Source organism: Hoplias malabaricus, chromosome 12 (assembly GCF_029633855.1).
Source record: "Hoplias malabaricus isolate fHopMal1 chromosome 12, fHopMal1.hap1, whole genome shotgun sequence".
Lineage (NCBI taxonomy): Eukaryota > Metazoa > Chordata > Actinopteri > Characiformes > Erythrinidae > Hoplias > Hoplias malabaricus.
Genome location: NC_089811.1, coordinates 33,491,293 through 33,517,876, shown reverse-complemented (window position 1 = coordinate 33,517,876; position 26,584 = coordinate 33,491,293). Strand labels below are relative to the sequence as shown.

The window sequence follows — 26,584 nt, the reverse complement described above, 5'->3', positions numbered from 1 at the left end:
GGAAAAAAACTCAATGGGGAGACAGTTGCCGTATGTTTATGTATTCCAGTCCATCTCAAGGCTGCAGATAGACAAGCTGTACAAAAACAAAATATTGTTAGTCAGTCAGCAGTCATGATTCACTAACTTAGTCATTTTTAGTCTACTCTACCTTTTTGACGGGACATTCATATGAATTTGACCGACAATTTGTTGATTTTCCTTAATGTATTAGCAGTATTCGCTATGAGGGATCGGATAGATATTTGAATGACATAGAAGCAGGACTATTCAAGGTCCTTGCAGAGAAACGTGGGTGTTTCAAATGAATTCAGAGACTGTGTACAGTGCCAGCGAGTGTGTGTCTGTGTGTGGCTTCAGCTCTGTGGTTAGAACTGACGCTGTGGGCTGAGGTTAACTAAGGTTAAGTCAGTTATCCCAGAATCTTGGGAATATGACTACTCCACGACTACTTTTTTTTTGTCGAAACAGATATTTCTGTTACAGACGAAATGCTGCAGTGCTGAGGTGATGTTCCAATTAGCAGACTCTCTGCTGTGCTCTTTAAAGCTCAGAACGCTGAACACTGAACAATACCGAATCCAGTTTTCCAGGCTGTGAAGGTAGTGGTGCTTGCAGAGGAGATATGCGGTATTTGTACTTGTCTCGACTTTAACTAGTGGTGGAAAATAGGCATTCTGTACACAGCTGCTGGTGTGCCTTCTCAGCTGGAACATGGGCTAATTAATGCAGCACCATATCAGCGTGTCTGCAAGCTACTGCCTTTAAACCAGCCCGAATAAGAAGATTGTACCTGCCAGTGCTCATATCATCACGCATCTTTACATGAGACACGGCTCTATAAGACCAGTGACATTAAATGCATTGGTGACCTTTACAACTGACAGTCTGCTTTTGTAGGCAGAGGTTTGTGAATCGAATTTTATTTAATAGATCAGTTGACCCGCAGGAGACTGGCAATATTATGTGTAATATGGTAACAGAATATCTTATATTGAATGAATATGTGATGAACATTTTTGCCCATTTCCTTATCAAATGTAGGGGGTTGAGTACATTTGTCTTACCCCTGTGCTGTAATGAGAAATGGTCTGTTTCAACAGAAACATGCGGCACATTGTTAATGGCCTGTCAGAATGCTTGATGTGGTAGTAATTTACTAACGCATCATTGGATTCCAATGAATTAAAAAATGGATTTGTCTCAGGCTTTGGGACTATTTAATGGGTGATAGGTTAGATATTTACTTTTATTGTATTTACCTTCACATATTTGCCCTTTGATTATTGAAGGTTTTTTTTGGATTTTTGGTTTTGGTGGAATTTAACTTTATAATGCTTTATGTGAAGTGTTGCTTTTATAAATTTGGTTATACAATCCTACAATAAATTCCCGCTCCGGGTGACTGTCTGTGAGGAGTTGGTGTGTTCTCCCTGTGTCCGCGTGGGTTTCCTCCGGGTGCTCCGGTTTCTTCCCACAGTCCAAAAACACACGTTGGTAGGTGGATTGGCGACTCAAAAGTGTCCGTAGGTGTAAGTGTGTGTATGAGTGAATGTGTGTGTGTGTCTGTGTTGCCCTGTGAAGGACTGGCGCCCCCTCCAGGGTGTATTCCCGCCTTGTGCCCAATGATTCCAGGTAGGCTCTGGACCCACCGCGACCCTGAACTGGATAAGCGGTTACAGATAATGAATGAATGAATGAATCCTATAATAAGCTACATTACACATACACATTTCATATACAACGTCGGTCAAGCAGTAAATAAATAAGTAAATAAGTATATAAAAAAAAAACTTGCCACACAAATTTCATTGATGTCTGCAGTAATGCCATGTTAATTGCACCAGCATTAAATGGGCCTGAGCCAAATGGTAAACTGTTTTGTAATTCTCACCACCCTCCTCACATTAGTCCTGATCAGAACGTGATGCCGTGCTACGTATCTAATTAATAATGCCTGGCCCTGGTGTGAGTAAAAGATAAAATAAACCAGGAATTTTGCTTGTGAAACATCCACTGCCTTGAACAACATCTTCTTGTGTGATTGTGCCATCCCACAGTGATTGTTTGGTGTGAATGGCAGTTTAGTCATCTTTTGGTGACACACTCTCAATGTCTCAGCCTACACATGCACTCATCTAATTTTAGACTGCACACACACTAGCTGTCAGGTAGCTGGCAATCAGCACAGACTACTGCTCGTTTCACTTAGGCCCCGTGCACATCAAATACGCACGTAGAGAGCATGTGACGTATGTTATTGTGTATGTTATTGTTTCACGACTCAGTCTGCCTCTCATTTCAATTTCATGAAAGTGCAAAAAAAGATGAGTCATAAAGTCTGGCACTGCTTCAGTGATCCACAGCGTTACTCAGCTTCAAATTACAACCGCACCATTAGGCTGAATTCGCTGCAGTGCTTCATTCACATCTGATCTTAAGGGTTTTAAGATAATTGTCATTTTCAGTACAAAGAACTGCTTCAGTGTGGGTCTCTGTGGAGTGGAGTATGTGTTTTCTTTCTTTGAATGCATGATCCAGCTCTTTGAATCATGTGCTGTTGACTCCACGCTGAACAGAGGCATGTCAAAATTGGAATGTATTCTTGTGTTTTTGTTCATGAGTCTTTGTTTCATTGTTTCCAGTAAACACACACAGGATTCGCACCAAAGATGTTCTCTGATATCACACAGAATGTCTTTTACATATGAAAAAAGCCATAAGATCTTAGTGAAAAAGTGAATTAATAATGTGTGTGTGGTGTGTGTGTGTGTGTGTGTGTTTGAAGGTTTGCATAGACTCAGACAACCCCAGCCTCCCAGCACTTGTATTAAAGATGAAAGCATCATTCGCTTTGTGAGGTGTTCTGCATCTCCTCTCTCTCTCTCTTTCTCTCTCTCTCCCTCTCACTCTCTCTCACTCTATCTCCCTCTATCTCTCTCTCTCTCTCCATCACAGCTTCAGCTTTTTCAAACTTTTTTTTCAGGTGGCATGGGAGAAATGCAGACATAAATAAAATATAGTTGTATGAATAATTCAGGGGTGCATTGTGATTGACATGAGGGTGAAAGTACCTGATTATGCCATGGCGGTACGTGAGTGGAATGAGGTTCGACGCAGTACTGATGCAGTTGGGATCTGCGAAGCTGCAAATTTCAAACTCTCCATCTGCATTTCTCTCATGTCAAACTCCAGCTTCAGGGAGAAATCTAACTGCTCTATGAATGGTGTATTTATTTATTTTTTCTTACTTGTTTTCTCTGTGCCAGTTGGCCCTAGTTCTGTCAATGCTTGTAATCAAAAATCTATTGTGCCTTACAGAGATATTTCTGTATCTCATTATTGAAGGCAAAAGCACATTTAATTTGATGTATGCTAATGTTCCAATGTATGTCCCAATCAATTATATTAGTTGTAGAAAATACTATATACTGATTATTTTTGGAGATTTATTGGGCAGTCTGAGTATTTTTTAATGGTTAAAAAATAAAATAGACTGACTGAACATTGTTGGTGTCTTTTAGCTAACATAAAACTGGCTGTTAGAGTTCTCCTCCAAGCATGTTGAATGTAAAATGACTGATTCATTCATTATCTGTAACTAGTTCAGGGTCACGGTGGGTCCAGAGCCTACCTGGAATCATTGTGCACAAGGCGGGAATACACCCTGGAGGGGGCGCCAGTCCTTCACAGGGCAACACACACACACACACGTTTGAGTCACCAATCCACCTACCAACGTGTGTTTTTGGACTGTGGGAGGAAACCGGAGCACCCAGAGGAAACCCACGCAGGCACGGGGAGAACACACCAACTCCTCACAGACAGTCACCCGGAGCGGGAATCGAACCCACAACCTCCAGGTCCCTGGAGCTGTGCGACTGCGACACTACCTGCTGCACCACCGTGCCGCCCACATTGCATTAGTGATAGTTTAAAAATATGCATTCACTGGCGTAATGTGTCTTAAAGGAGGAACATGATAGGGTTCACATACTCAGCATCATATGATGGAGGAATTAAATCGTTGTATATAAAGGAGTACAAAGTTTTGCATTAATGTTGTTGATTAAAAAAAAACATTAATTAAATCTGTTATTTCACCCAATTTACTCTCCAATTTAGTCACTGCCAATAACACCTGTTAATTCTGCCCATTAGCTAAGAGTCCCATAGTCATACTACTGAGCGGGAGGGTTAATTTTATTAATTATTTTAATAAGTAAATATACAATATGACTGAAATATCTCTCAAAGAGAGCAGTACTCTATCAGTACAAATCACTCCACATTCAAGCAGAAGGTAACTTTAATTGATGCCTATTTAAAAACATAATCAGCTTCAAGTTTAGCTTAGTGCTAATTTCAGTGCTAAATCAATAAGCTTTCTTGTTGCTTTGATCTTCGTGTTCAAGATACAAATGAAAGAGGCTAAAACAAATCTGGGTGAAACCAGAAAATAAACCAGAGTGGACGTAAGTGTAGCTCTTGGGGGTTTTCTTACATGTGAATGAGACATGAAGTAGGTGGATGGTGTAAGAAGGCGAGGTGTGGCAAGGTGTTTCCAGGTGTGGCGTTCCTGTGGTATAGAGGAGTGGCTGAATGTTGTGGGCGGGACTTTTCTGTTGGATTATTGCAAAAATGGGCTTAACTTCTCAGTTACCAGTTTAGAGCCTGAGAACTTTAGATGTTTGCCATTCACCAGAAGGGCAGAGTTTAATGGTCTTTTAATGTATGCTGTATCACAAGATTTGATATGTGGCATTTATTGGCATTAAGAGTTCACTGGGGAACACAAGCCACCTTACAGAATTTGAATATACGAGAACAGAGTCAGACTGTGTGAGTCAATCATTCTAAAGCTGAACCCCCTCACATATAGGCAGGGTGATAGAGGAAGATTTTTTTTTTCCATTGTTCTGTGTGGAGAATGAGGAGATCAATGCTGGGCGCTAGCTGCAGCAGTCTGCTCCGTGTGCAGGATACTGAACAGCCAGCCAGCTCTGTCTCGCTTCTTTCATGTGTGTATATGTGTGTGTGTGTGTGTGTGTGTGTTTTGATGTCTAATGCCTTGGGCAACTGCAAGTTAACAAATGTACAGAGCTGGAGTGAAGCCTCATTTCCATAAAGCATCGAGTGTAGTACATTTGCTTAAATGGGCTCCTTTGTCTTTAATTGCCTCATGTATTCTCGCTTGTTGTTCCCCCAAAAACCTTACGAGACAAGTGCTGTAGCGTCCCTCACGGTTCTTGGTGTTTTTGTGCTTTGAGACGTATTCATGTAAGCGCTCTGTGAACAGTACTTTGTGCTAATGAAGGCTGTGGTTAGGCATTATCAGTGCCATTTTTTGGAGAGGATGATGAGCAGTGTGTCTGGGCTCTGTTTGTCGTTGTTGAACAATGGAGCGTCTTTGAACGACAAGGAAGATGCTCTACCAAAATGTTTTGCCATTTTGCCACATATACAAAGGGCTGATTCATTTCTCCTGCTGGGGTTCCACAGAAATTAGTGCCATATTTAAAAAAAAAAAAAAAAAAAGGTTAACGGATGGCAGTCCCCGTTTATGTTCCAAGTCACGGCTGCTTATTTTATCAGTCTGTATGTGTTCAAAGCTCACAGCACAACGGACGTAATTCCTACGTAATAACACACAACAGTAAATTAGAGTGCCGTTCTTCTACTTTCTATTGATGTTTATTTCACACTAAATTACAGTTCCCTAATGTCTAAACACAATGAAGTCACTCTAATGAAAGCTTGATGAACAACGCCCCTTTTTTTTATTCTTTAGATTAATCTCGTTGCTCTGACGAGCAAGGTCCCCTCAGAGACTCCAGTATGTAAATTGCTGTATGATTCATAGCCATGCCATCCCTGCTTTATGGAGCACAGCAGCTTATGAACACTATCCAGAGGGAGCAAATCATGACCTTTTCAAAACAAACTCCACTTTGGTATTTTCACCAAGCCCAATAATACCAGGCCCACGTACTTTTCTTAACCCTGATGTGAAATGTGGAACACGTCAGCAGTACGTTTGGACTCCATGGGTTGGTTTCAGCGATGGGAGAAATCACATTTTGGATGCGTAATCATTCCAGTGTACAGCTTCTCCCTGAGGGACTCCAGATGAGACCTGGCTCTCTCAAGGTTGCTGTTTACGGCTGCCGGTGATGTGCACGTGTGTGATTTATGAGGTTAAACGAAGCCTCAGAGTCGGCACTACAACTGCTCCTAAGGTGCTAGTGCTCTTTTACTCCTATTCTTTTTATCTCCTCGCTTGCCACCGCTCTCTTTGTGCGTCTCCAGTGGTCCAAGACAGGCTCTCAATTGGTGTAAAACACATTTTCCCCAGTTCAAAAAAAAAAAGAAAGAAAGAAAGAAAGAAACTTGCAGCCATCTGGGAAGACAAAACGTTTGTGTTGTTCCACACTACAGTAAAAACACTAACATTGTAGAGATGCGGCTGGCCATATTGCGCTTTGGCTAAGGTTGGCAGGATAAAGCTCCTTCATTATTATTCGTATTATTTTTTTTTTTTGCTTCCTCCCTCTGTCTCTATTCAGTCTGCTTTCTATCACTCACTCACATGTTTCTCTCTCTCTCTCACATGCTTTCTCTCATTCACTCACTCACGCTCTCTCACTTTCTGAGAGAGAGAGAGAGAGAGAGATATCACCCTGCCCAATTCACCAGGCACTGGTCTGACCCCTCCTCTGCTTTCTGAAAGTCTGGCTGCAATTATTTTGTATTGCGTCAATAAAGCAGTTTGTTAGCTTTGTTCCTGACAGTTCTCGTGTCAGAAAGACTATTCATAGCCTCCAAGCACTCCTCTGAATTATCTAAAGGTACAGTAAAGACATTAGACTTGTAAGCAAATATTCCTACAAGACAAGCTACCTCAGAACTCTTCTCTTTCCCTCAATCTCTTTTATATCCCTGAGAATAAATGGCCTCTTTATTCCCCACTTGTCTCTAATATCTTACAGTGGCTCTGATGCACCACATGAAAAACTGTGCCTGAGCTCACCTATTAATGTCTGATATTAGAAAAGCACATCAACTAGATGATAACCCCTTTAAAACACTTCCACACACTTAACTCCTGAACTTGTTAGGGTTCAACTGATTTGTGACTGTTAGCATTTTTAAAGAGCAGAAAACTTAATTGAGAATATCATACAAATATTTAAAAACAGATTGTTATCGTTTATTTTAGTCTTATAAGCATAATCAATATGGCAAACACATAGGATTTTGGTTCCAGGATACAGTATGTGATACATGTGATGATAGGGTTTTCTTGGTGTTTCCAACTAAGGGCATAGATTTGCTCATGACATTGGTGAGAAACAACGAATCTAAATTCTGAATAATAATTCAGAATTTAATTCATAAATGATATAATGTTAAATTAATGTTAAACAAATGACTGGCAAAGAAGTAGTTTAGACTTCAGTTTACTTCAGCCATAGTGCCAATTAAACAGGTCTCACAAGATGGACTCATTCCATTAGCGAACTTGACTTTGTGACTTACATGTTTCTTTGGAAAATAGCTCATGTCCACCTTCTTGTCTGACACAGTAAGTCTTGCATATGACTGGAAAGTTTTCCTTCCAGTTTTGGCGCCAACCAAACGTAGCTGCAGAGTCTCACGTGACAGCAGGGAAAGGCACAGCCAATCAGATGGGCCCTGTGTTTTATGGGAAGGTAGGTCTTGAGTAGAGAACGTGATTAAACCATTTCTGCACCTGTAGGTTAATGAGAGGTTGACAGATCTTCCTTCCATGCTAATTCTATGCCCTTGTTTCCAACATTTTGGAATGGACAGAACTCACCAGCAAAACAGCTGTATCCTACAAAACTCACCACAATGTTTTAGTTAATGTTTAATTACACTAATTAAGAATCTAGCATTTGGTGAAATAAATGAAGAACATAAGATAACACTATGTCATGTCCTGCCAGTCAGCTACTTGTTACTATGCAGTTTATGCAGCTACTATTCACTGGTTGTTGTTTTTGTTGTTTACAGGCACTCTTTTTTTTTTTGGTCTATATCTGTCCTCGCAGCTGTTTAGAGCTCTAGAGGTTCTGATTATACACATGATATTTAAAATATATTGCGAGTGGTGTATCATGTATATTATATTATATCAATGTATATGCTTAGCTGTATCAGGTCTTCTACTGGCTTCAATAAAAAGTGGGCAGCTGATGATTGTGAGCTTAGCATTTAAATCAAGTTATTTTGAACCTGTAATTAAACTGGCAAATAATACACTGATTGAGCCCTAATTATTTTCATTGCATTTACCAAATATTAATGAAAGCTACTGAATAGTAAACACTGCAGTTACTAAATGAATGAGTTTATGGAATTTAATATTATGTTTATGAGACGAAAACTCACTGTGTGGACCCTCACTGCGTCAACAGAGTTGTGTTCCTGGTGTATAGGTCTCTCACATTGCTCCCTTATTGTGACTTTAATTCGCTGTGTAATTTGTAACAGTGGTCATGCGCTCATTTGTTTGCTGAAGTTGAGCCTGAGGGCCAGGAAGCAGCGTGTTGAACTGACCCGTGTGACTCAGTGGAGTGACTGTGCTCTGCTTTCTCTGGCCCGAAGCCACACAGGGGTTAGCATGCTGCTAATTAAAGGCAATGGAAAAGCCTCGGCACTCCGGCTCCTGCGTGCTGACGTATTATAAAACATTTAGGAGAAAAGCACAGGCCTGGGATAGAAGCGGAACAGATGGGGAGACAGCAGAAAGCAAAGGGAGTTAAGTAGAGGTGACAGAGGGGGCATGTCTCGTGGTTGAGAAAGGCTGGCATCACAGCATCAAAGTAAAAAAGCAGCAGTTTTTTCCTCTCCTGCTCGCTAACCTGCGTTCTGATCTGTGCTAAGGGAAAACTCCTGGGTTTAGTAGTCTGCAGGAGGTACTAGCCAGCTGAAACTTTGATCAGTTGAGGTTATTATGTTCTGTGTAAAGCCCCTCACTTAAGAAGGGTCAAAGACACTACCGAATTATTGAGCAGGCCACAGTGGTCATCGAGTCAAGAGAGTAGCAGTAGGTTAACTTGTGTTAGAGGTGATCTGCTTAAGATGAAGGTGTTTTCGCTCGTGGGATGGTTCTAAATGGGCCTACATGTTGTCTGGGGAATCCTGTTCCTTTAATACATCTCAGCCTTTCATCAGCCTCGCATTGTGTAATCTTTTCAGCCTCTGATTTTACTGCTGTCTGAAGGATGAATGCTGCAAATGAGGCTCCCCACTTTCAAGACTCCCACTGATGTTTTCATTATGACCCCTCTGTCACTCAGGACTGCATCTCTTATTACTGTGATTAAAAGCATGCAGCTTTACTAAGCAGTTTTCCACATCGTATCGACACTTTATTATTTTATTTACTTTATTTCTTCAGGCCGCATCAAAAACTGGACACTCCATTTGCATGTGACCTAAATTCTACCAAACATTCATTATGCAAATGAAGCCCAATAAAGATACGTCTCCTTGCCAGTTGCCCAAATCTCACGATGTGGCACACATTTCACACGCATGGATTCACAAAATGGGTCATCGCTACAGCTGCTGTGGTGCCACCCCAAGTCAGTGTAACAAACCGCTTCTGCCAGGCGTCTGTTCTGCATTTTTATGTAATGGAGCTGTGTGATACTCCATAAGGGAGGGAAAGGAAGGGAATGCAAATTAGATATCACTGTTATACAATGGATGGGCTTCCAAGATGGAGAGGAAACGAGGGGAATAATTAAATCTTCTGTTCAAATCAGGTTCCACAATGCTTTAGCGCTCACATGAGCATTTATCCTGAGCGTCGGTGGAAAGGGTCATAAGGCTTTGTTCCTTATGATTGGCCTATGGATAAAAACAAAAGTTTTTTTTCTTTTTTAATGGTAAAATATTAGGCTTTACAAATCATGCGAGGAAATGCATGCTGTTGTTGTACTGAATGATTTTCCATTTAGTCTCAGCTTCAGTGTTCATCCATTCAGAGATCGATATGTTATACCTGAAGGCTTTAGCTAGGAAAGCGTTCTATGTTGTGTGTGTGTGTGTGTGTGTGTGTGTACAGTACAGCAGTGGACCTTCTCTAGGGAAACCAGTGACTAAGGACCAGGTCCAGGGTAAATCAAACCTGAGCCAAAGGCACAGCCAGAGCTCTAAAGCAGACCTCTATTAAACCCAAAACACACAGAGGCTTTATCCTTATGAGGCAGACAGCCCTTCACCCAGAGCCTCTTTAAAGCCTCTAATACTATATAATACAGTCATAGCATTACAAAACCTATTATAAGCAGACTTAGAACCAATGCCTCACTTTCTACATACAGCGTTTGGCTTTCTTTATTTTACAAGACACTGATGTCTCATGAAAACTAAATTAAAGCGGGGAGTGTTATGAAAAATGCAATCGTGTCATGTCAGAAGATGGTTATCTAAAAATCACAAAGTAAGATATAATGAGAATTTTGAACAGACGTTATTTGGATCATGTTCTGAAGAAGGAGATGCTACTGGTGATGATTTCGACACATTTGACCACCCTTACTTGTACTTAAAGATGATACCAGTGTCAGCACAAGTGTTGATTTGAATATGAATGACTGTGGTTGATGTTTTTGCGTAATGTTCCTATAAGATCCTACATCTTTGTTTGGCATGAATTTTAACTGAATGTCTATTAATGTTTAAGGTAAAAATGTCTTAGATTAGCTAAAATCTGCGTTGTTTTGAAACCTAACACACGTAGCATTAGTAAGCAAATTAAGATTATGCTAATGTCGAAAAATGGTTTTCATTCATTCATCCACCCACTCATTTGTCCGTTTCATCTATTAGGGCAGTTCCACACTGCAACAGAAACAACTTATGCCTCACTTATTCCGTGCCAGAAATGTATTAGCGATATTTTCTTGGTCTTAAACACGCTCCTTCCACCTTTACACTATTTTTCTCCCAGTCAAAGTGCTTATTATCTAAACCTGTGACTAAAACTGTGACTTCAGCTCTGCCACATGACCCTGTAGAGCCTTGACTGGCAGGTGTGTTGCTGAGCAACAGTAGAAATGGATGCTACTGTTCTCCCAGTCCAAAGCAGGCAGTGCAGACAGTGCCACTGAGGAAAAGTACTTCAGCTGAGGTCCTCTCCTAAAAAGTAGAGCTGTGTGCTGTGTCCAGAATGCCTTATTAGATGATGGCCTGTCATATTTATGACATAACAGCCGATATAATTTCATAATTTACCACGTTGTATTGATGTTTTTAAATATATAACTCATAAAATCATTTAAAAACAGTGATATTTTATTATATAGCTCTAAATAAAATTAATAATCTGCAGCCTCCACTGATATGTTGCTTAATGTAAATTATTTAAAATGGCTGCAATTATTTGGGTGTTTACTTTTTATCTCCTGGATTTAGGCAAATGGTTGTGAACGAAAGCAACCAGAACCCATAACTTTTCTCTGACTGTTGATCTAAGGCATTAACACAGCGATGAGTAATGTTTGTTTATTTGAGCTTGAACTATTTTTGTCATCATTTGAAAGCAGCAGAGTATCGGCAGCTTGGAAGCAGGGCGGCTAATCGACCAGCTTGTTGATGTTATTCTCGTCCTTTAATAGCTGCACAATAAAAAGAGTTAAATATTTAATTACGGTATTTACAAAGGAAATAATCAGCGGCTGAGATTCATGGCGATAAAAAGCAGGGGTACACGTTAAAGTCAGAAATGATCAGTTGATGTAAAGGTAGCTTTAATGAGGTAGAGCAACTAAAGCACCTCCCATGTTTATTTGATTAAGAAGTGTTTATTGTACATTTGGGGTGATTTGGTTGGGAGCGTCAGCTGTTGCTGCTGGAAGGCATCATTACTCTGTAAACTAGTGGCATTGATAAAGCATGTGGCAGCTCATATTAACTGTAGCTACATGAGCTTATACCACAAATCCCAAGGCAACAGAGTCAGTTGCTCAGTTGTGTGTGTGTGTGTGTGTGTGTGTGTGTGGCTAATTTGTTAGTATACCCATTAATCTCTTTAGATTACTTTCCTGTGCTGGGTATTGACTCCCTCATCTCTCATTCGTCCTGCAGCCCTCCTCCTACAATCTGTACACCCCTCTTTCTTTACTTCTCTCTGACTCTGTCTTTATTCTTTCCCTCTCTTTCTCTCTCACCCTCTTTCTCCCTTTCTCATGCTGGTAAAAATATCTGCAGACAGCAGGAACACAGCAGGCAAGTCTCTCTCTCTCTCTCTCTCTCTCTCACTTTCTCTCTCTCTCTCTCTCCCTCAGACATCCCACCCATGTGATCTCCCAGGCAGTCTACAGCCCTCAGCTGGCTACACCTAATGAGTCTTTGTGTGGTTAGAGAGAGAAAGAGAGAGAAGCAGGGAAGAAAAATAGTCTCTGGTCTTTTTTTTTTCTTTTTTTTATCTAGAAGCGAGTGGTAGAAGCACTAAAGACTGGGCTGCTGAATTCACAGGTTTCTCTTTTTCTCCTCTCTCTCTCTCATGTGCTTAACATTATGGGGATCCTGGCTGTACGCACATGTGTGTGTGTGTGTGTGTGTGTGTGTGTGTGTATGTGTGTGCAGGCAGAGTGAAATTGGAGGCCTTCATTCATCACGACTCATCCAGGCGGCTCATTGAATCATCTCATTCACCCTCTGCGGCCAGCCACGGTCAGCGGAGGGCAGTAGTGTGTGGAGCACGGCAGTGGCGGCGAACACAGGTCAGTCGGCACCTTTAAGCCCGGCGTGGGGCCCCTGCAGCTCGCTGCTGAATTGATGTGTCATTGCCCAGCTCCAGAAGGACTGACTGTGGTTTTATTGCTGAGGGGGATGAGGGGGTGATGATGATGATGACAGAAGCTTCTTTAAGCTACAGGTTACACCTGCTGCCTCTCAGTCTGTAGGAGCATAGAGCACAGACACTGTAGCCATGCAGCACTAAAAGTGTATGTAATGGTGACTCAGTGTACAGACTGAGTGCATGTGCATTTGAGTGTGTTTACATGTTGCATGGAGCTGTTCCAGGGAGTGGTTAGGTTCTCTGAGCTGGGCTTTTGCTGCAGGAAGGATCGGTTGCAACATGCTGCAAAAGTGAGGCTGTGGAAAACTACAGCAGCTCTAGCTGAGAGAGAGAGAGGATGGAGAGGAGGAATAACCAGCTGAGAGCTGAGGGAGTTACTACTCTCTCTCTCTCTCTCTCCCTCTGACTCCACACCACAGCAGTCAGCTCTTGTTACCTCTGGGCTACCCGTGATGTCATGCCAATTCATTGTGTCAAGAAATGAATAGTTGCTCCTCTCGCTCTGGTCTCAGACGAAGCCAGAGCCAGCTCCAACACAGACTTTCCACCTTAACAAGGATCTCTGCTCTCCCTTTCCTTTTTTTTTTTTGCTAGTATTCTTTTGTCATAAGACTGGGTGCTACGCTCACAAGGGGAACGTGTGCAGATCATTTGATCCTGTTTTGCATTTATCAGTGAATGGCATCCTGTTGTACTTTGTGTGATCTGAGTGCAGTTAACACGTAAAATACATTAAGAAAAAATGCTATAGTGCTGTAAACCACAGTAGCTGTGTATAGCATTAAAGAGAGAGACTACTGAAAGCTATTTTTGTCAGAGATCACTTTATGAACACACCGTGATTATACATGGATGCAGCATGGCGCGTGTGTTTATTTTTGGATATTCTGATGGTGGGGGGTGGGTGTCTATGTGGTAGATGGCTGAAAAACACACACAAATAATCAAAATGACACTCTGATGTGAAATCACTATTTGTGCGAGTATATTAGTATCTCCATGGCAACCACTTTTTGGTTTGAAAGAGCAGTGCGGCATCCGCTGAGGGCAAAGAATGCGAATGGATTTTCAACAAGGGGGAACTAATTATGATGATTACAAGGAAATAGACTTACATTGTATCCAAAAAAACTGGAAGAGCCTTTTTCAATTATCTCATTCCCCCTCCTGCCGCTCCTGAAGATTTGAGGGAAAGCAGAAGGCCTTGCGCAAAAAGAATGATAGATCAAAAGAACGTCCCTCCAATAGACGCTTATTGACGGACGTGCTTGCATCTATTTTTGTGACTTTTCCCTGTATTATTTTAAGCAACATGTCACCATGTGTTGGGTTGTAATATGCAGTGTTGGTGGTAAATATGCTTTTTCCTGCAGGGAGGGGCGTCTAGATTACATCAGTTTGTCTTTGGAGAAAAGCCTATAAGCAAAGTAGCTCCTGTACTGTAGAGAGAGTGCTAGACATTCCATAGCAGCACTGTATGCTGTGGTTTGGAGCTTCTCCAGCAGTGCTCTCTCTCTCTTTCTCCCTGCCTCTCCCTTCCTCTTTCTCTCCATCAGCACACACAGAACAATAGGCTTGCGCTGAGAGTCTACCCCAGTGCACCCCACTCTGCCTGGGCTTCTGTAATAAGCCGATAGCACTGAGACGGTTCTGAGCCTCACCACATGAAACAATACAGCAGCAGATCCCTCTGAAAGCAGCCAGCCGACTGCCTCTCGCGCCACATCCTGGCACGCTGCTAATCTCTGCTGATTTATTTATTTATTTATTTTTTCTCTTTTGGTTCTCCTGCAGCTTTCTCGTCATAGTGGCTATTTTAGTTTTTGAAATGAGAGAGAGAGAGAGAGAGAGAGAGAGAGAGAGAGAGGGTGTTTTCAGAGCTCTGCTGCAGGTTTTGGAAATCAGTGTTAGATATAGCTCATCTACATAACAAAAGGTTTTGACAAAACACTCTGGAGATTTCAGCCATGATTACTAATGGTGTGCTGTGAACATAATTATGAGATGATTAATACGTGATACTTCCAGTGATTTATAAGGCTTAGTAATTTCACCTCATCCATTCATCAGTTCTTTTAATAAAACCCAAAATACTGTCGGGGTGATTATCAGTCCCAGTTTGCTTAGACCCTCATTTCTAAGAGTGTTTTACGCTGGTGCAGTGTTGTAAGATCTGAAGATATTTGTTAAACCAGCTGAGAAACACCCCAAATCGTTATTATTTTTGTGTATATTTATTTACTTACTACTGGGTCCATTTGGAAAGAGAGCTAGCAACAGTTCTAGCTCTGCCTGTACGAACAACAAAGTCTTAACAGTAGAAATAACAAGGATTTATCGTCCCCTTTACTTGATTGACCCTCCATTTTATAGGTATTATCAGATACAACACAAACGTTAGCAATAGAACCTGTGTGTAATTATGCACATTTACTCATTAACCTGGGCTAGAGTTCAGCGTTTACTTTAATAATAGCACTTACACGGTCCAGACTCCAGCTGTTTCCATAATGTATGCGTATATTACTGTTCCTTTGAAAGCCTTGTTTACTTGCTTACTATACTTTGAATGGTAGGCTTTTAAAACCTTTTCTCTATTCATTATTAACACCTAAACATTCCTCATGATCATTCTCGTGTTTTATACGTCTATGAAACAAACAGAAAAACATAAGGGTTTTTTTATAAGATGCAACTAATAGCTTACTCCACTTTCCCATTTGTCTGGCCCAGGGACATGTTTTAAAGCCCACTACTAAGCCTTTAAGTCTTATTTTATTTCACTTTCAACCACTCTCTATTGTGCTTCTGTGATTAATAAGCTTTTAGAGCCGATACTTTTTATGACTTGGGAAGAAGCTATGGAAAATCAGCTTGAGCCCCTGTTTCACTCAGTCAAAGACAGACTGAACATACTTCCAGGAAGTTAGAGGTAACATTCAATTAGCAGATACTTCCCCCTCTTCCATCAAAGGCCCTTTATGGCCAGGTGATCAGTTGTCCAGGGAATGTCAGGAACAAGTGTGTGTGTGTGTGGGGGGGGGGGGGGGGTACAGTAGTGTTGCCCATTGCTAATTGAGTGCTTTGAGAATTGAAGCAGACATAAGCAGGATATTAAAACATCTTGTTCCCTCTCGTACGTACAGGTGTGGTTCGCAGGCAGCTATGAGTGGAATACTGAAGAGGAAGTTCGAGGAGGTGGAGGGGGCATCACCATGCTCGTCGCTAAGGGAGTCGGAGGAGGAGGAGATATCCAGCAGTGAGAGCGGAGACAGTAGTGACAGTGTCAACCCCTCGGCCTCTCGCTTCACACGTGAGTCGTCCTCACTGTAGTCATTGTAGTACAAGAGTGTGTGCTGTCATCAGAAATATTGTGGTGTTTGTGTTGAAGAAGGGTAAGACAACATAGCGCAGAAATGTCCTTTTATTAACAGAAATCCCAGAAACAGTGTAATCTAAAAGTGTAAGCACGGGGAATAAACTACCATCCCTGCACACAGAATAACACAACGAGACCAAGTACACACACTCATCAACTAAACTAGAACAACAAATAAGATCTGTCAGCAACAAAGAGTCTATTTTGCAAGTTCCCTCCCCCAAAACGTGCAACAGGCCACGGCTCCACCACAGTATCTTACCAGACAATAGCTGATATGTTTTCCATTTACCAATGATTCACCACTGGTGCTCAGATCAATGTGGAATAAAAAATCTTTCTCTGAATGCAGGCCAGTTTTATTAATGCCTTTTAAAGCGGACGTATCATACCTCTTTTTAAACAAGTTAGAATAGGTCTACGGGCGATACAGTACATGTACAGATACAGTACATCTCTCTCTCTGGTGAGATATTTCTGAATGAGAAGTTTAGGGCTCTGTCACTGTCATGCAAATAAGCTGTTGCTGGCAACACCCTACCCATCCCATGTTTACACAGGTGAGGGGTGGTGCCAGGATTGTTCTATGCAAATCTCCTTATTGTGACATCACAATAAGGAAGCCGTTGTAGATGGATATGATTCCTGACACCACAATCTTCCAACGGACACAGAAATCAGAGAAGTAGAGACCCAAGTGGGAATATAAAAGCACACAAAATGAGCATTGCATAATATGTCCCTTTTAATGCCTCTTAGGTGTTATGACTGGTTCTGCAAAAAAGCAAATATTTTCTTTACTAATACCTTTTTAGTGATGGAAAGGTGTTTAAAATGCAAGAGAAACAATAAGCTAAATATGTACAATTGCAGAGTGGTAATGAAGAACGATTGTGAGGTACTCCGGTGAGCTGAATTTAGTGCTGCAATTTAATATTGATTTTGATCCATGTCTGTAATGGGCCTGCAATAAGATATCCATTATCACAATAAACTTAAACTACCACATCTCATGAGCTCTGGCGTCAAGTGGCTACACTTCTTGCTTGCTTTTGTTGTCTGGAATTTCACTTCATAAAACAAGAGGGAGCAGCTAAGTATTGGAAAGCATGTCATTCTAAAAAAATCAGTTATTATGATGGCTGTGAAAACACTCTTTGCGTATGTATCCCGTTGGAGAGTGCCACTCTATCACATTATATCAGATCTAAAGAGATTGGGTAGCACTGAATAGCTTTTGAGTTCTTTCAGCTGTTCTAAGCTGTGCAATAAAATCTGGTGCCGTCTCTCCTTCAGAGCTTCAGCGGGGTTACCTAGTCCAATGAATCTGTGATTTAAAGCTGCGGCAGACAAAGCTACACCAATGAATCCGTGATCCGCCCCCCACTGAGTTCAGAGAAAGAGTATGTGGGTTTCTAAGAAACAGTCACAGCTGAGTAAACCTATACCCCTTTGCTCTTTCCATAGCCTAGCATGCTCACCACTCACTGAGCTCATAGGTAGCCTCTCCTTTTGCATGGCTAACGCTAGCTAACTGCCTGACGTTGGGACTCATTAATGATTAATAACAGTAAGGGCAGCTGGCAGGGCTCAGGTTGTTAGTCCAGTGCTAATAGGCTGGCAGCCTTGCTTCAGTGCTGGTAGAGAGCTGGGAGAGGAGGAGAAAGAATGGGTCCCAGAGGTCTTCCCTCAGTGGCTACTGTGGACAGTGATGTCTATGGGGAGTTCTGTATGATTTCCAGTCATGCAGGGCAGACAAGTGAGGCACTGGTTTTCACTGTTCTTTACCCATCACACAATAACAGACTGTATGAGGTTTGCTTTGGAAATGTTGTGTTTTCACACTGCTTTTTTGATTCATCAAGCAGCACCCTGTCACAATCAGTTAATAGGCTGTAGCTTAATGTGACAACATCAGCTACAAATGGTGTTCACTTCCGAGTACAGCACATGTTGAATCTTGATGAAACAGGCAGGAAAACCTTTGTGACAATATTGTCAATCATTCATACAGCTCTCTACAAATCTCCAATCCATGACTTCTCATCCCACCATCTGGAGTGGCACTTAATTTTAAGAGCTCCATCACACCTCTTCACTGTTTAATGTCTTGTGAAGCTCTTATCTACTTAAGAGTCCCTCGTTAAAAATGATTGGAAGTTTATATGCACCGGTTATGAACTGCTGGGGGAAAAAAATGATGGACTTCTTTTTAAAATCCCCCTCCATTTCACCCCAAATTTGAAAGAATTGATAGTTCTGAGTAGTATTTTTTTGAGAGTGCTGATCTGTAATAACTAGACGTGTAGACACCCACTAATCACAGTAATGCTGAATAAGCTACAGACACAAAAGACAGTGGTTCATTAATTTTGGCAAGTGATGGATCAAGATGATGTAAAAGATCTCTACAAGAATAACAAGTGAAGTATATAATAACCACCCATTTATAGCCCTCTTCACGTTTATTGGGCTTATGTATTTTTGGAATACTATAGCAAAATATGCTCTGCGAAGTGGATACTGTGCAGACTCTGTGCTTCCCCAAGCCATGAGAAAATGTGAGACTGGTTCTTTTTTTTTTCGTCTGTAATGAAATGTATTGTCCTCATGCTTGTAGGGGGGTACTGCCAGAACAGATGGTTTCTATTTGTCCTGTGTGTGTCTGACATGAGGAGAGCATGCAGAGAGGCAGTGGGACACTGCCGATATTAAGGCCTGGAAGAGAGATATTTATGCTGGGTATATTTACACTAATGCCACCCTCCTCCTCCTTTAAATGGCCAAACAGTGAAAACCACATGGATAGAGGTTCTTAAAAGAGCCAGCAGAGGTTTTTGTCTGTGCTGTTACTGAGGTGTAGGCAGTTGTAATGATTTATGAGCTTCATTTTATGAGATAGTCTGATAGAGGGGAAGAATGCTGAAAGAAAAAGACAAAGAAAAATGTGCCAAAGCTTTAATAGAACACTTCAAGGTTCAGGTCTGTGGGTCACTGTTAAAAATTCTACCTGTAATAGCTCTTGACTAACTATATATACATTACTACATGTTCTCTGGTACTCTGTGGTACTGATCTCACTTTGTATTAGAGACCAATATAAAAAAAAATACAATACTGTTTACTCTCTGTGTGTGTATGTGTGTATGAGAGAGAGTAAATTTTCTCCTTTCTGTCACAATAAAATGATTCTTTTATATGTACAGGGTGGGCCATTTATATGGATACACCTTAATAAAATGGGAATGGTTGGTGATATTAACTTCCTGTTTGTGGCACATTAGTATATGGGAGGGGGGGGGGCTTTTCAAGATGGGAAGTGACCAGGGTGGCCATTTTGAAGTCGGCCATTTTGGATCCAACTTTTGTTTTTTCAATGGGAAGAGGGTCATGTGACACATCAAACTTATTGGGAATTTCACAAGAAAAACAATGGTGTGTTTGATTTTAATGTAACTTTATTCTTTGTATTGTTAATGCAACCCTCTTCTCCACACTGATAGCAACACAGCAGGAGAAATGCTAGCACAGGCTTCCAGTATCTGTAGTTTCAGGTGCTGCACATCTTGTATCTTCACAGCATAGACAATTGCCTTCAGATGACCCCAAATATTAAAGTCTAAGGGGGTCAGATCGGGAGACCTTGGGGGCCATTCAACTGGCCCACGACGACCAATCCACTTTCCAGGAAACTGTTCATCTAGGAATGCTCGGAGCTGACATCCATAATGTGGTGGTGAACCACTTTGATCTTGCTGGACTCAGGGAAAGTGCCAGCTTCAGTGCATAAAGAGGAAAACACATCATCGTAGCAATTTCACATATCCAGTGGCTTTGAGGTTTCCATTAATGAAGAATGGCCCCACTATCTTTGTTCCCCATATAGCACACCATACCATCAAGATGTGCAGCACCTGAAACTACGGATACTGGAAGCCTGTGCTAGCATTTCTCCTGTGGTGTTGCTATCAGTGTGTGAAGAGTGGGAGAAGAGAGTTGCATTGACAATCCAACACAATGGGCAGCATGAAAGAATAAGGTTACGTTAAAATAAATAAAATAAAATTGACAATACAAAGAATAAAGTTACATTAAAACCAAGCACACCACTGTTTTTCTTGTGAAATTCTCAATAAGTTTGATGTGTCACATGACCCTCTTCCCATTGAAAAAACAAAAGTTGGATCCAAAATGGCCACCACCCATCTTGAAAAGTTTCCCTCCCATATACTAATGTGCCACAAACAGGAAGTTAATATCACCAACCATTCCCAATTTATTAAGATGTATCCATATAAATGGCCCACCTTGTGTATATAAAAATTGATTTATTGTGACAGAAAGGAGAAAATTAACTCTCTCTCATATATATATATATATATATATATATATATATATATATATATATATATATATATATATATATATATATATATATGACAACAACTGTAAATCAACCCCATTGCATCATCCCTCCTCCACCAGACTGCCAGGAACTCTGAATTTATTTAGTCAGCAGAGCACTGGTGGCTTTTGAGCATTTTGCACCACAGAACTCAGTGACCCTACTCTTTACATTGTCTGCCACTTGGTGGATGAGATGCTAAATACATCTGCTTTTCAATAATGCCACTTTCATGGAATATAGGAGGGAATAAGTTTCACGAACTGAACTGTAGCAACAGTGCCATCTTATTGAGGTAGCACGTATGAAATCATTGAGCTCTTTAGAGTGACCCATTCTTTCACAAAAACTACATGGCTATGTGCTTGATTTTATCCACTTGTGGCAATGGGGAAAAAACTTGAATTCAGTGATAAGGTGTGTCTCAATACTTTTGTCCATATAGTGTATACATATCCTGAAAAATGTAAGTTGATAGAACTATTTTGACTGGAAATTAGATAGACGAATAACATTCTCTTTTTCACAGCACTGTATGTGTGTGTGTGTATACATAAAACAAATCATTCATATACATCATTTCTCTTTGTCTGATGTTGATACTACTTTTTAGAATGTATGTATTTTTTTTCCTCACCAGCATCCTCCATCCTAAAGCGGGAGAAGAGGATGAGAACTCGCAGGGTGCATTTTGAGAAGGTTACAGTCTATTATTTCAGCCGGCGTCAGGGCTTCACCAGCGTTCCCAGCCAGGGAGGCAGTACTCTGGGTATGTCCAGTAGACACAGCTCTGTCCGCCAGTACACACTGGGTGAATTTGCCATGGAGCAGGAGCGCATACACAGGGACATGCTGAGGGACCACTTGAAAGAAGAAAAACTTAACTCCATCAAACTCAGGGTAAGAAACAGGGTCCACGGTTGTAAATGAAGCTGCAGTACACTGTGCAGCCTTTGTGCAAAGCTCTTTTGCTAAGTGTAAATAAAAGATATTTTTCACATACTTAAACTGCAAGGACTCCATTCGTTCTGTTATTACCAGGTCATTATGCTCATCTCAAGGATTTTTCACTTGTGATGTTCGTATGGTGTGGGCACTAAAGACAGTCATAACTCATGCTTTACACAGCCATTTTCCAATTTATCCCCAGTTTTTAGATTAAATGTACATGATATAAATGTACCCTATTCTGTTATGGACTTGGTCCTGTAAAGCAAATAGACTTTCCACAATAAGGGCCCTCCGTATTTCAGTTAAACTAGTAATGATCCAGAAGCCCCATGCAGAGACTTACTGAATCACTAAACGTCCCTTCTTTTCTAGCTGACTAAGAATGGTTCTGTGGAATCAGAAGAGGCCAGTGCTCTCACAATGGATGACATCTCTGATGATGACCTGGACCTTGACAACACAGAGGTTGATGAGTACTTCTTCCTCCAACCACTGACCACCAAGAAGCGGCGAGCCCTGCTACGGGCTTCTGGCGTCAAAAAGATCGACGTAGAGGAGAAACACGAGCTGAGGGCTATCCGCGTGTCCAGAGAGGATTGCGGGTGCGACTGCCGACTTTTCTGTGACCCAGAGACCTGCGCCTGCAGCCTGGCGGGCATCAAGTGCCAGGTAAACACCTGGATAGGGGTGGGTACTACGGCAAATTATAACATCAGGATACTTCAGCACATTTTCACTGTACAGTGTTTATCACGTTATTTTTTTCTAAGGTTCGTCTAGTTTGAATGTATTACACATTAAAGCATGTTTTATCATATCATAACATTATATTATAACATATCATACCATGTCATGTGCCATATCTGGAACGCTGTATGAGAAATTAATTAATGAAATGAATTATTTTGATGCTAATTATGCTTTCTTTGTAAAACAATACGCAGTTGGTCAGTTTTGAAGATAATAATGTGCTCTTTTTTAATAATACAATTTAGCATAATGATATTAAATATTGTATTATTGCCCAGCCTTAGATCCTGGCTTGTTGCTAACCTGGTGAAAAAGAATCTTTGTCATATAAGGACAGGATTAACAAAACACCAGCATAAATTCAGCAGTTTTTAACAGGTCTTTTCATTCATAAGGAAATGAGTTGGGCATGATTTGCTCAAAGAAAATCACTTGCAGTAACAAATACATGTCCTCCATCTGTGGCAAAGTCAGACCCAACTTGGAAAACACTAAATGGCAGACTGACAAGTTAAAATGCAGATTAAGATGTTTCAGAGATAAAGTTTAATTGAGATATGGCCTGATAGAATAAAGACATCAAGCCTGAAAATGGCAGACACAGATTTAGCTGATAAAGAGAGTTAATTTAGCTTAAGAGGCCCCATGCTGACAAGTTGGCCTAATTTGCTGATGTTTCAAGTTGAGTTCCATTTAAATTCTGGGAGCTAAAGGCAGGACGCTGGTGTTTTGTGTGCGCAGGTGGACCGCATGTCGTTCCCGTGTGGCTGCACTAAAGAGGGTTGTAGTAACGCGGCCGGCAGGATTGAGTTCAACCCCATCCGCGTGCGCACGCACTTCCTGCACACCATTATGAAGCTGGAGCTGGAGAAAAGCCGTGAACAGCAGCAACAGAGCTCTGCCCCTGCCCCGGCTGCTATCAGTTACCACGGCGACACCAACGGCCACTGCAGCCCGCTGCCAACTGGCCAACATGCACTGGAATACTCCCTGTCCGATTCAGTACAGCAAAGTGCCATCATGCACCTACAAGCCGTGGACAACATGGATGAAGCCCTGGAAGAAGAGGAGGAGGAGGAGGAGGAGGAGGAAGAGGAGGAAGAAGATGACGAAGAGGATGATGAAGATGAAGACAATGAAGATGATGAAGATGAGAGCAGTAGTTTGTGTAGTCTGTCAGACTCGAGCACACAGAGCCTGGCCAACAGTGACTCAGAAGAAGAGGAGGAGGATGATGTGGACAATGACGAAGACAAAGCGGAGGAGTTTGAGGACGGGCTCAGTGCTGTTCCCGTGTCGCACGGCGAGGTGGTTCCTGCGCCTCTGTGCTACTCGGAGAACACGGTCGCCCAGGAGAACCAGCCAAACGACAACTCTTACTTCGTCAACTCCACGGCTGAGTATTATCAGATGGAGAACACTGCAGCTACAGTTTTAGCTGCTGCTAGCCAGGCTAGTGAGAGTTACGGAGGTGACTCCACTTCATATCAAGACAGGGTTAATAACTCTAATGGAGTGATGACACAAGGACCCTTTAGCATGACCACTGAGCATTACACTGACTATTCACAGCCGCCTGAGGAGCAGTATGCCAATCACCATTTTACACTCACTAACGGATCCTCAGCTGTGATTGGCTGCTGCGAACCAGCACCTGACCAAAGTGTCCAGTCAAAAGGGACTTTCCACAACCAATCAGGGGAGCTGAGTCAGATGGAGTTCCAGAACTATCTAAACAATAACACACAGGATGGCTACACGACAAATGGGAACTGTTTTGTGGTAGAGCAGCCAAAGGAGGTTCCCTCTTTAGCAGACGGCACTAAAGTACCTCCAATGTTGGAGCCTTTCCCTGAGCTGACGCCAGTTTAGACATCTAGACTACATTCATGAGAAGGAGAAGCCTTTTAACTATTAAAGGTATGAAGTATTTGATCCAGATACCACACAGACTAAAAATGGCCTTCGTACTTGCACTTGAAGTAGTTTGATTGGATCAAATTGTCTTGTAAGACAATAGAAAGAAAGGTTAATACCACATGTATTTTTCAATGAGCCAGAAAAAAAATGAGTAATTCAAAAGTGCAAAGCGAGATCCGATAACGTAAACTGTAAGCTTTAGGCCTGTGCAATGTATCTTGTATTTCAGAAGTAAAAGTTCTAGTTTTGAGCAGATATTGTGGATAGAACTTTTCTATGTCAGTGTGTCAGTGGTGCAAAAAAAATTGCTGTTCATTAATATGTTCAGAAAAAAAAAAAGTGTATACTTAACTGTTTTGATAAAAAAAAAAAAGCATGTTATTTTGTAGCTTTCGTTGGCAATTTATGGTTTTTTGTAAGAATTTGCATTGATGTACTGTAAAAAGGTTGAGTTCTTGTTGTTACATATGTATATCATGCTTTTAAAGCATTTGAAAAAGCATGAAGCCCGCTCTTAAAATGTTTGCTGTTTTTGCCTTTGATCATAATACCAAAATCACAAAATTTAAGTTGTGAATATAGTACATTTCATAAAATGATGCACTTTCCAGGGCTGATGCCACACTGAATGACAAATAATTTTTGCAGAGCACTGACAAGGTGGATATTCTCTTACTGTTTCATTATTTAGTCATCATCACAACATTCATGTTTTCAAAACGTGAGAAAAAAAAAGAAAGAGATCTTCATTTCAGCATTTCCAACTATTATCTTTGGGGCTATACAGGGACGTGATGAAATGCACTTTGAAGAGCATCAAGTTCATTGTTATAAGGCATTGCATATCTTTGAAATTAATTTATGATATATGACAGTGTTTAAATGATTAAAACTTTGAAATCTATGAAAACAAAGAATTAACTACATAAATAGTATGGATATGTCTAATATTAGATTTGTAGCCAGGTTATTATTACAGAATGGATCGTTCTGGGGAAAAAATAAACAGATCTGATGAAGAGTTCAGATTTTTCATACTACATGATGATAATAATAATAAAAAAAAATGAATGGCAGCATAAGATCATTTCCTTGTTTAATGAGCTGCGTACTGCAGTTCAGTTTTAGTGGAGAATCTGATGAATAAATGTTAAATTTGGTATAGCTTTATATATTGAATTGACCTATTTGATCATCTAATATTTGATAACATAATTTTGATAAATGCACTATATATGAACAAATTAATTTTAAAGACTAATTAGTTTGTCAAGTGCAATAGTGATCTAAAATGATTAATGTACAAGCAATGTTTCATTTCCAAAGGGTATTCTTTCAGAGGTCACTTGTCACTTGCTGGATCTCAGTATATTTACTGCTACACCTTTAAATGAAGTCTATCTTAACGCACAAATATTGTGGGATAATGTCTTCATAGTGTTTATAGGAAATATAGACTTTTTTCAAATGATTGTTTCTCAATAAAACATAAGATACGACAATCATAGTCCTAGATTTCACCATCGTGCAGGAGAAACACAAACCTGACCTCAGCAAGTGTAGAAACATTATCCTTTTACAGGAAGTAAGGCCATAAATGAGTTACTTGTAAAACAAAGTGGAAACATTAGATTCAATCATTGAAAAATTAAGAGGAATTGTTGAATGTTCCTCGAAGAGAAAAAGTAATGATATAGTTTGGAAGGTAAACTGAATCGTTGCCTTTGCTGTGGCTCACAGAAATAAAGTGAATGCCTTTCTTTTCAGTCATGACGCTTTGCGTTTTCTCAGCTTGGGAAATCGTGAGCTTCTGTCATAAGCTAAAGTCCTTACACTTCAGTTTTGCCTTGGAAGATGTCAAGATATTTCTACAGTCTGTGTTTTTGTTTTGTTTTTTTACCTTTTATCTTTTCATCAAAATCTTGACTTACTGACAGTGCTTGTATAACTCTGGAGTTAAACCAATGTACAGCCTCCAGGTTGAGGAGCCTGAGCTGAGCTTGCTGTGCTAATACCTTTAGCCACAGGCTCCATTCACCACACTGCAGCCCTGTTAGCATCCGGGACTTTCTGTTTGCAGTATTTATTATGAATGATCTATTGAAATGTGTATTTATTGTGCTTTCCTGAAACAGTAGTTATGTATTGAATAAAACCTTTCTTTGCTAATAGAGGACTTCTTGTGTTATGCTTCTAACTTAACTGGGCTCTGTCCTACATTTTGTTTACTTATGAGATTTGAGCGGGTTTTTTTTTCCTGGTCTCTAAAAACACATTACGTATTGGCTACTTGGCCATTTCCAACTTTTCATTATCCCTTAGAATTAAACAGGGTGTT

At 40.8% G+C, this 26,584-nt stretch overlaps 1 protein-coding gene across 3 annotated transcripts in view; it reads left to right on the top strand.

Annotated features, from left to right (window-relative positions):
* The window catches only part of csrnp3 (cysteine-serine-rich nuclear protein 3), a 35,175-nt gene extending 8,758 nt beyond the window's left edge, over positions 1-26,417 (top strand). Inside the window, exons 3-7 of one of the 3 annotated variants that reach the window (XM_066686639.1) lie at positions 12,625-12,761; positions 15,988-16,154; positions 21,266-21,525; positions 21,949-22,263; positions 23,068-26,417. In XM_066686639.1, coding sequence (XP_066542736.1) covers positions 16,007-16,154; positions 21,266-21,525; positions 21,949-22,263; positions 23,068-24,198 — 1,854 coding nt within the window. In that variant the 5' untranslated portion in view covers positions 12,625-12,761; positions 15,988-16,006 and the 3' untranslated portion in view covers positions 24,199-26,417. The remainder of the gene's footprint in view (positions 1-12,624; positions 12,762-15,987; positions 16,155-21,265; positions 21,526-21,948; positions 22,264-23,067) is intronic. The other 2 variants (XM_066686638.1, XM_066686637.1) reach the window with 2 other exon arrangements.
* The last annotated feature ends 167 nt before the right edge of the window (positions 26,418-26,584 follow it).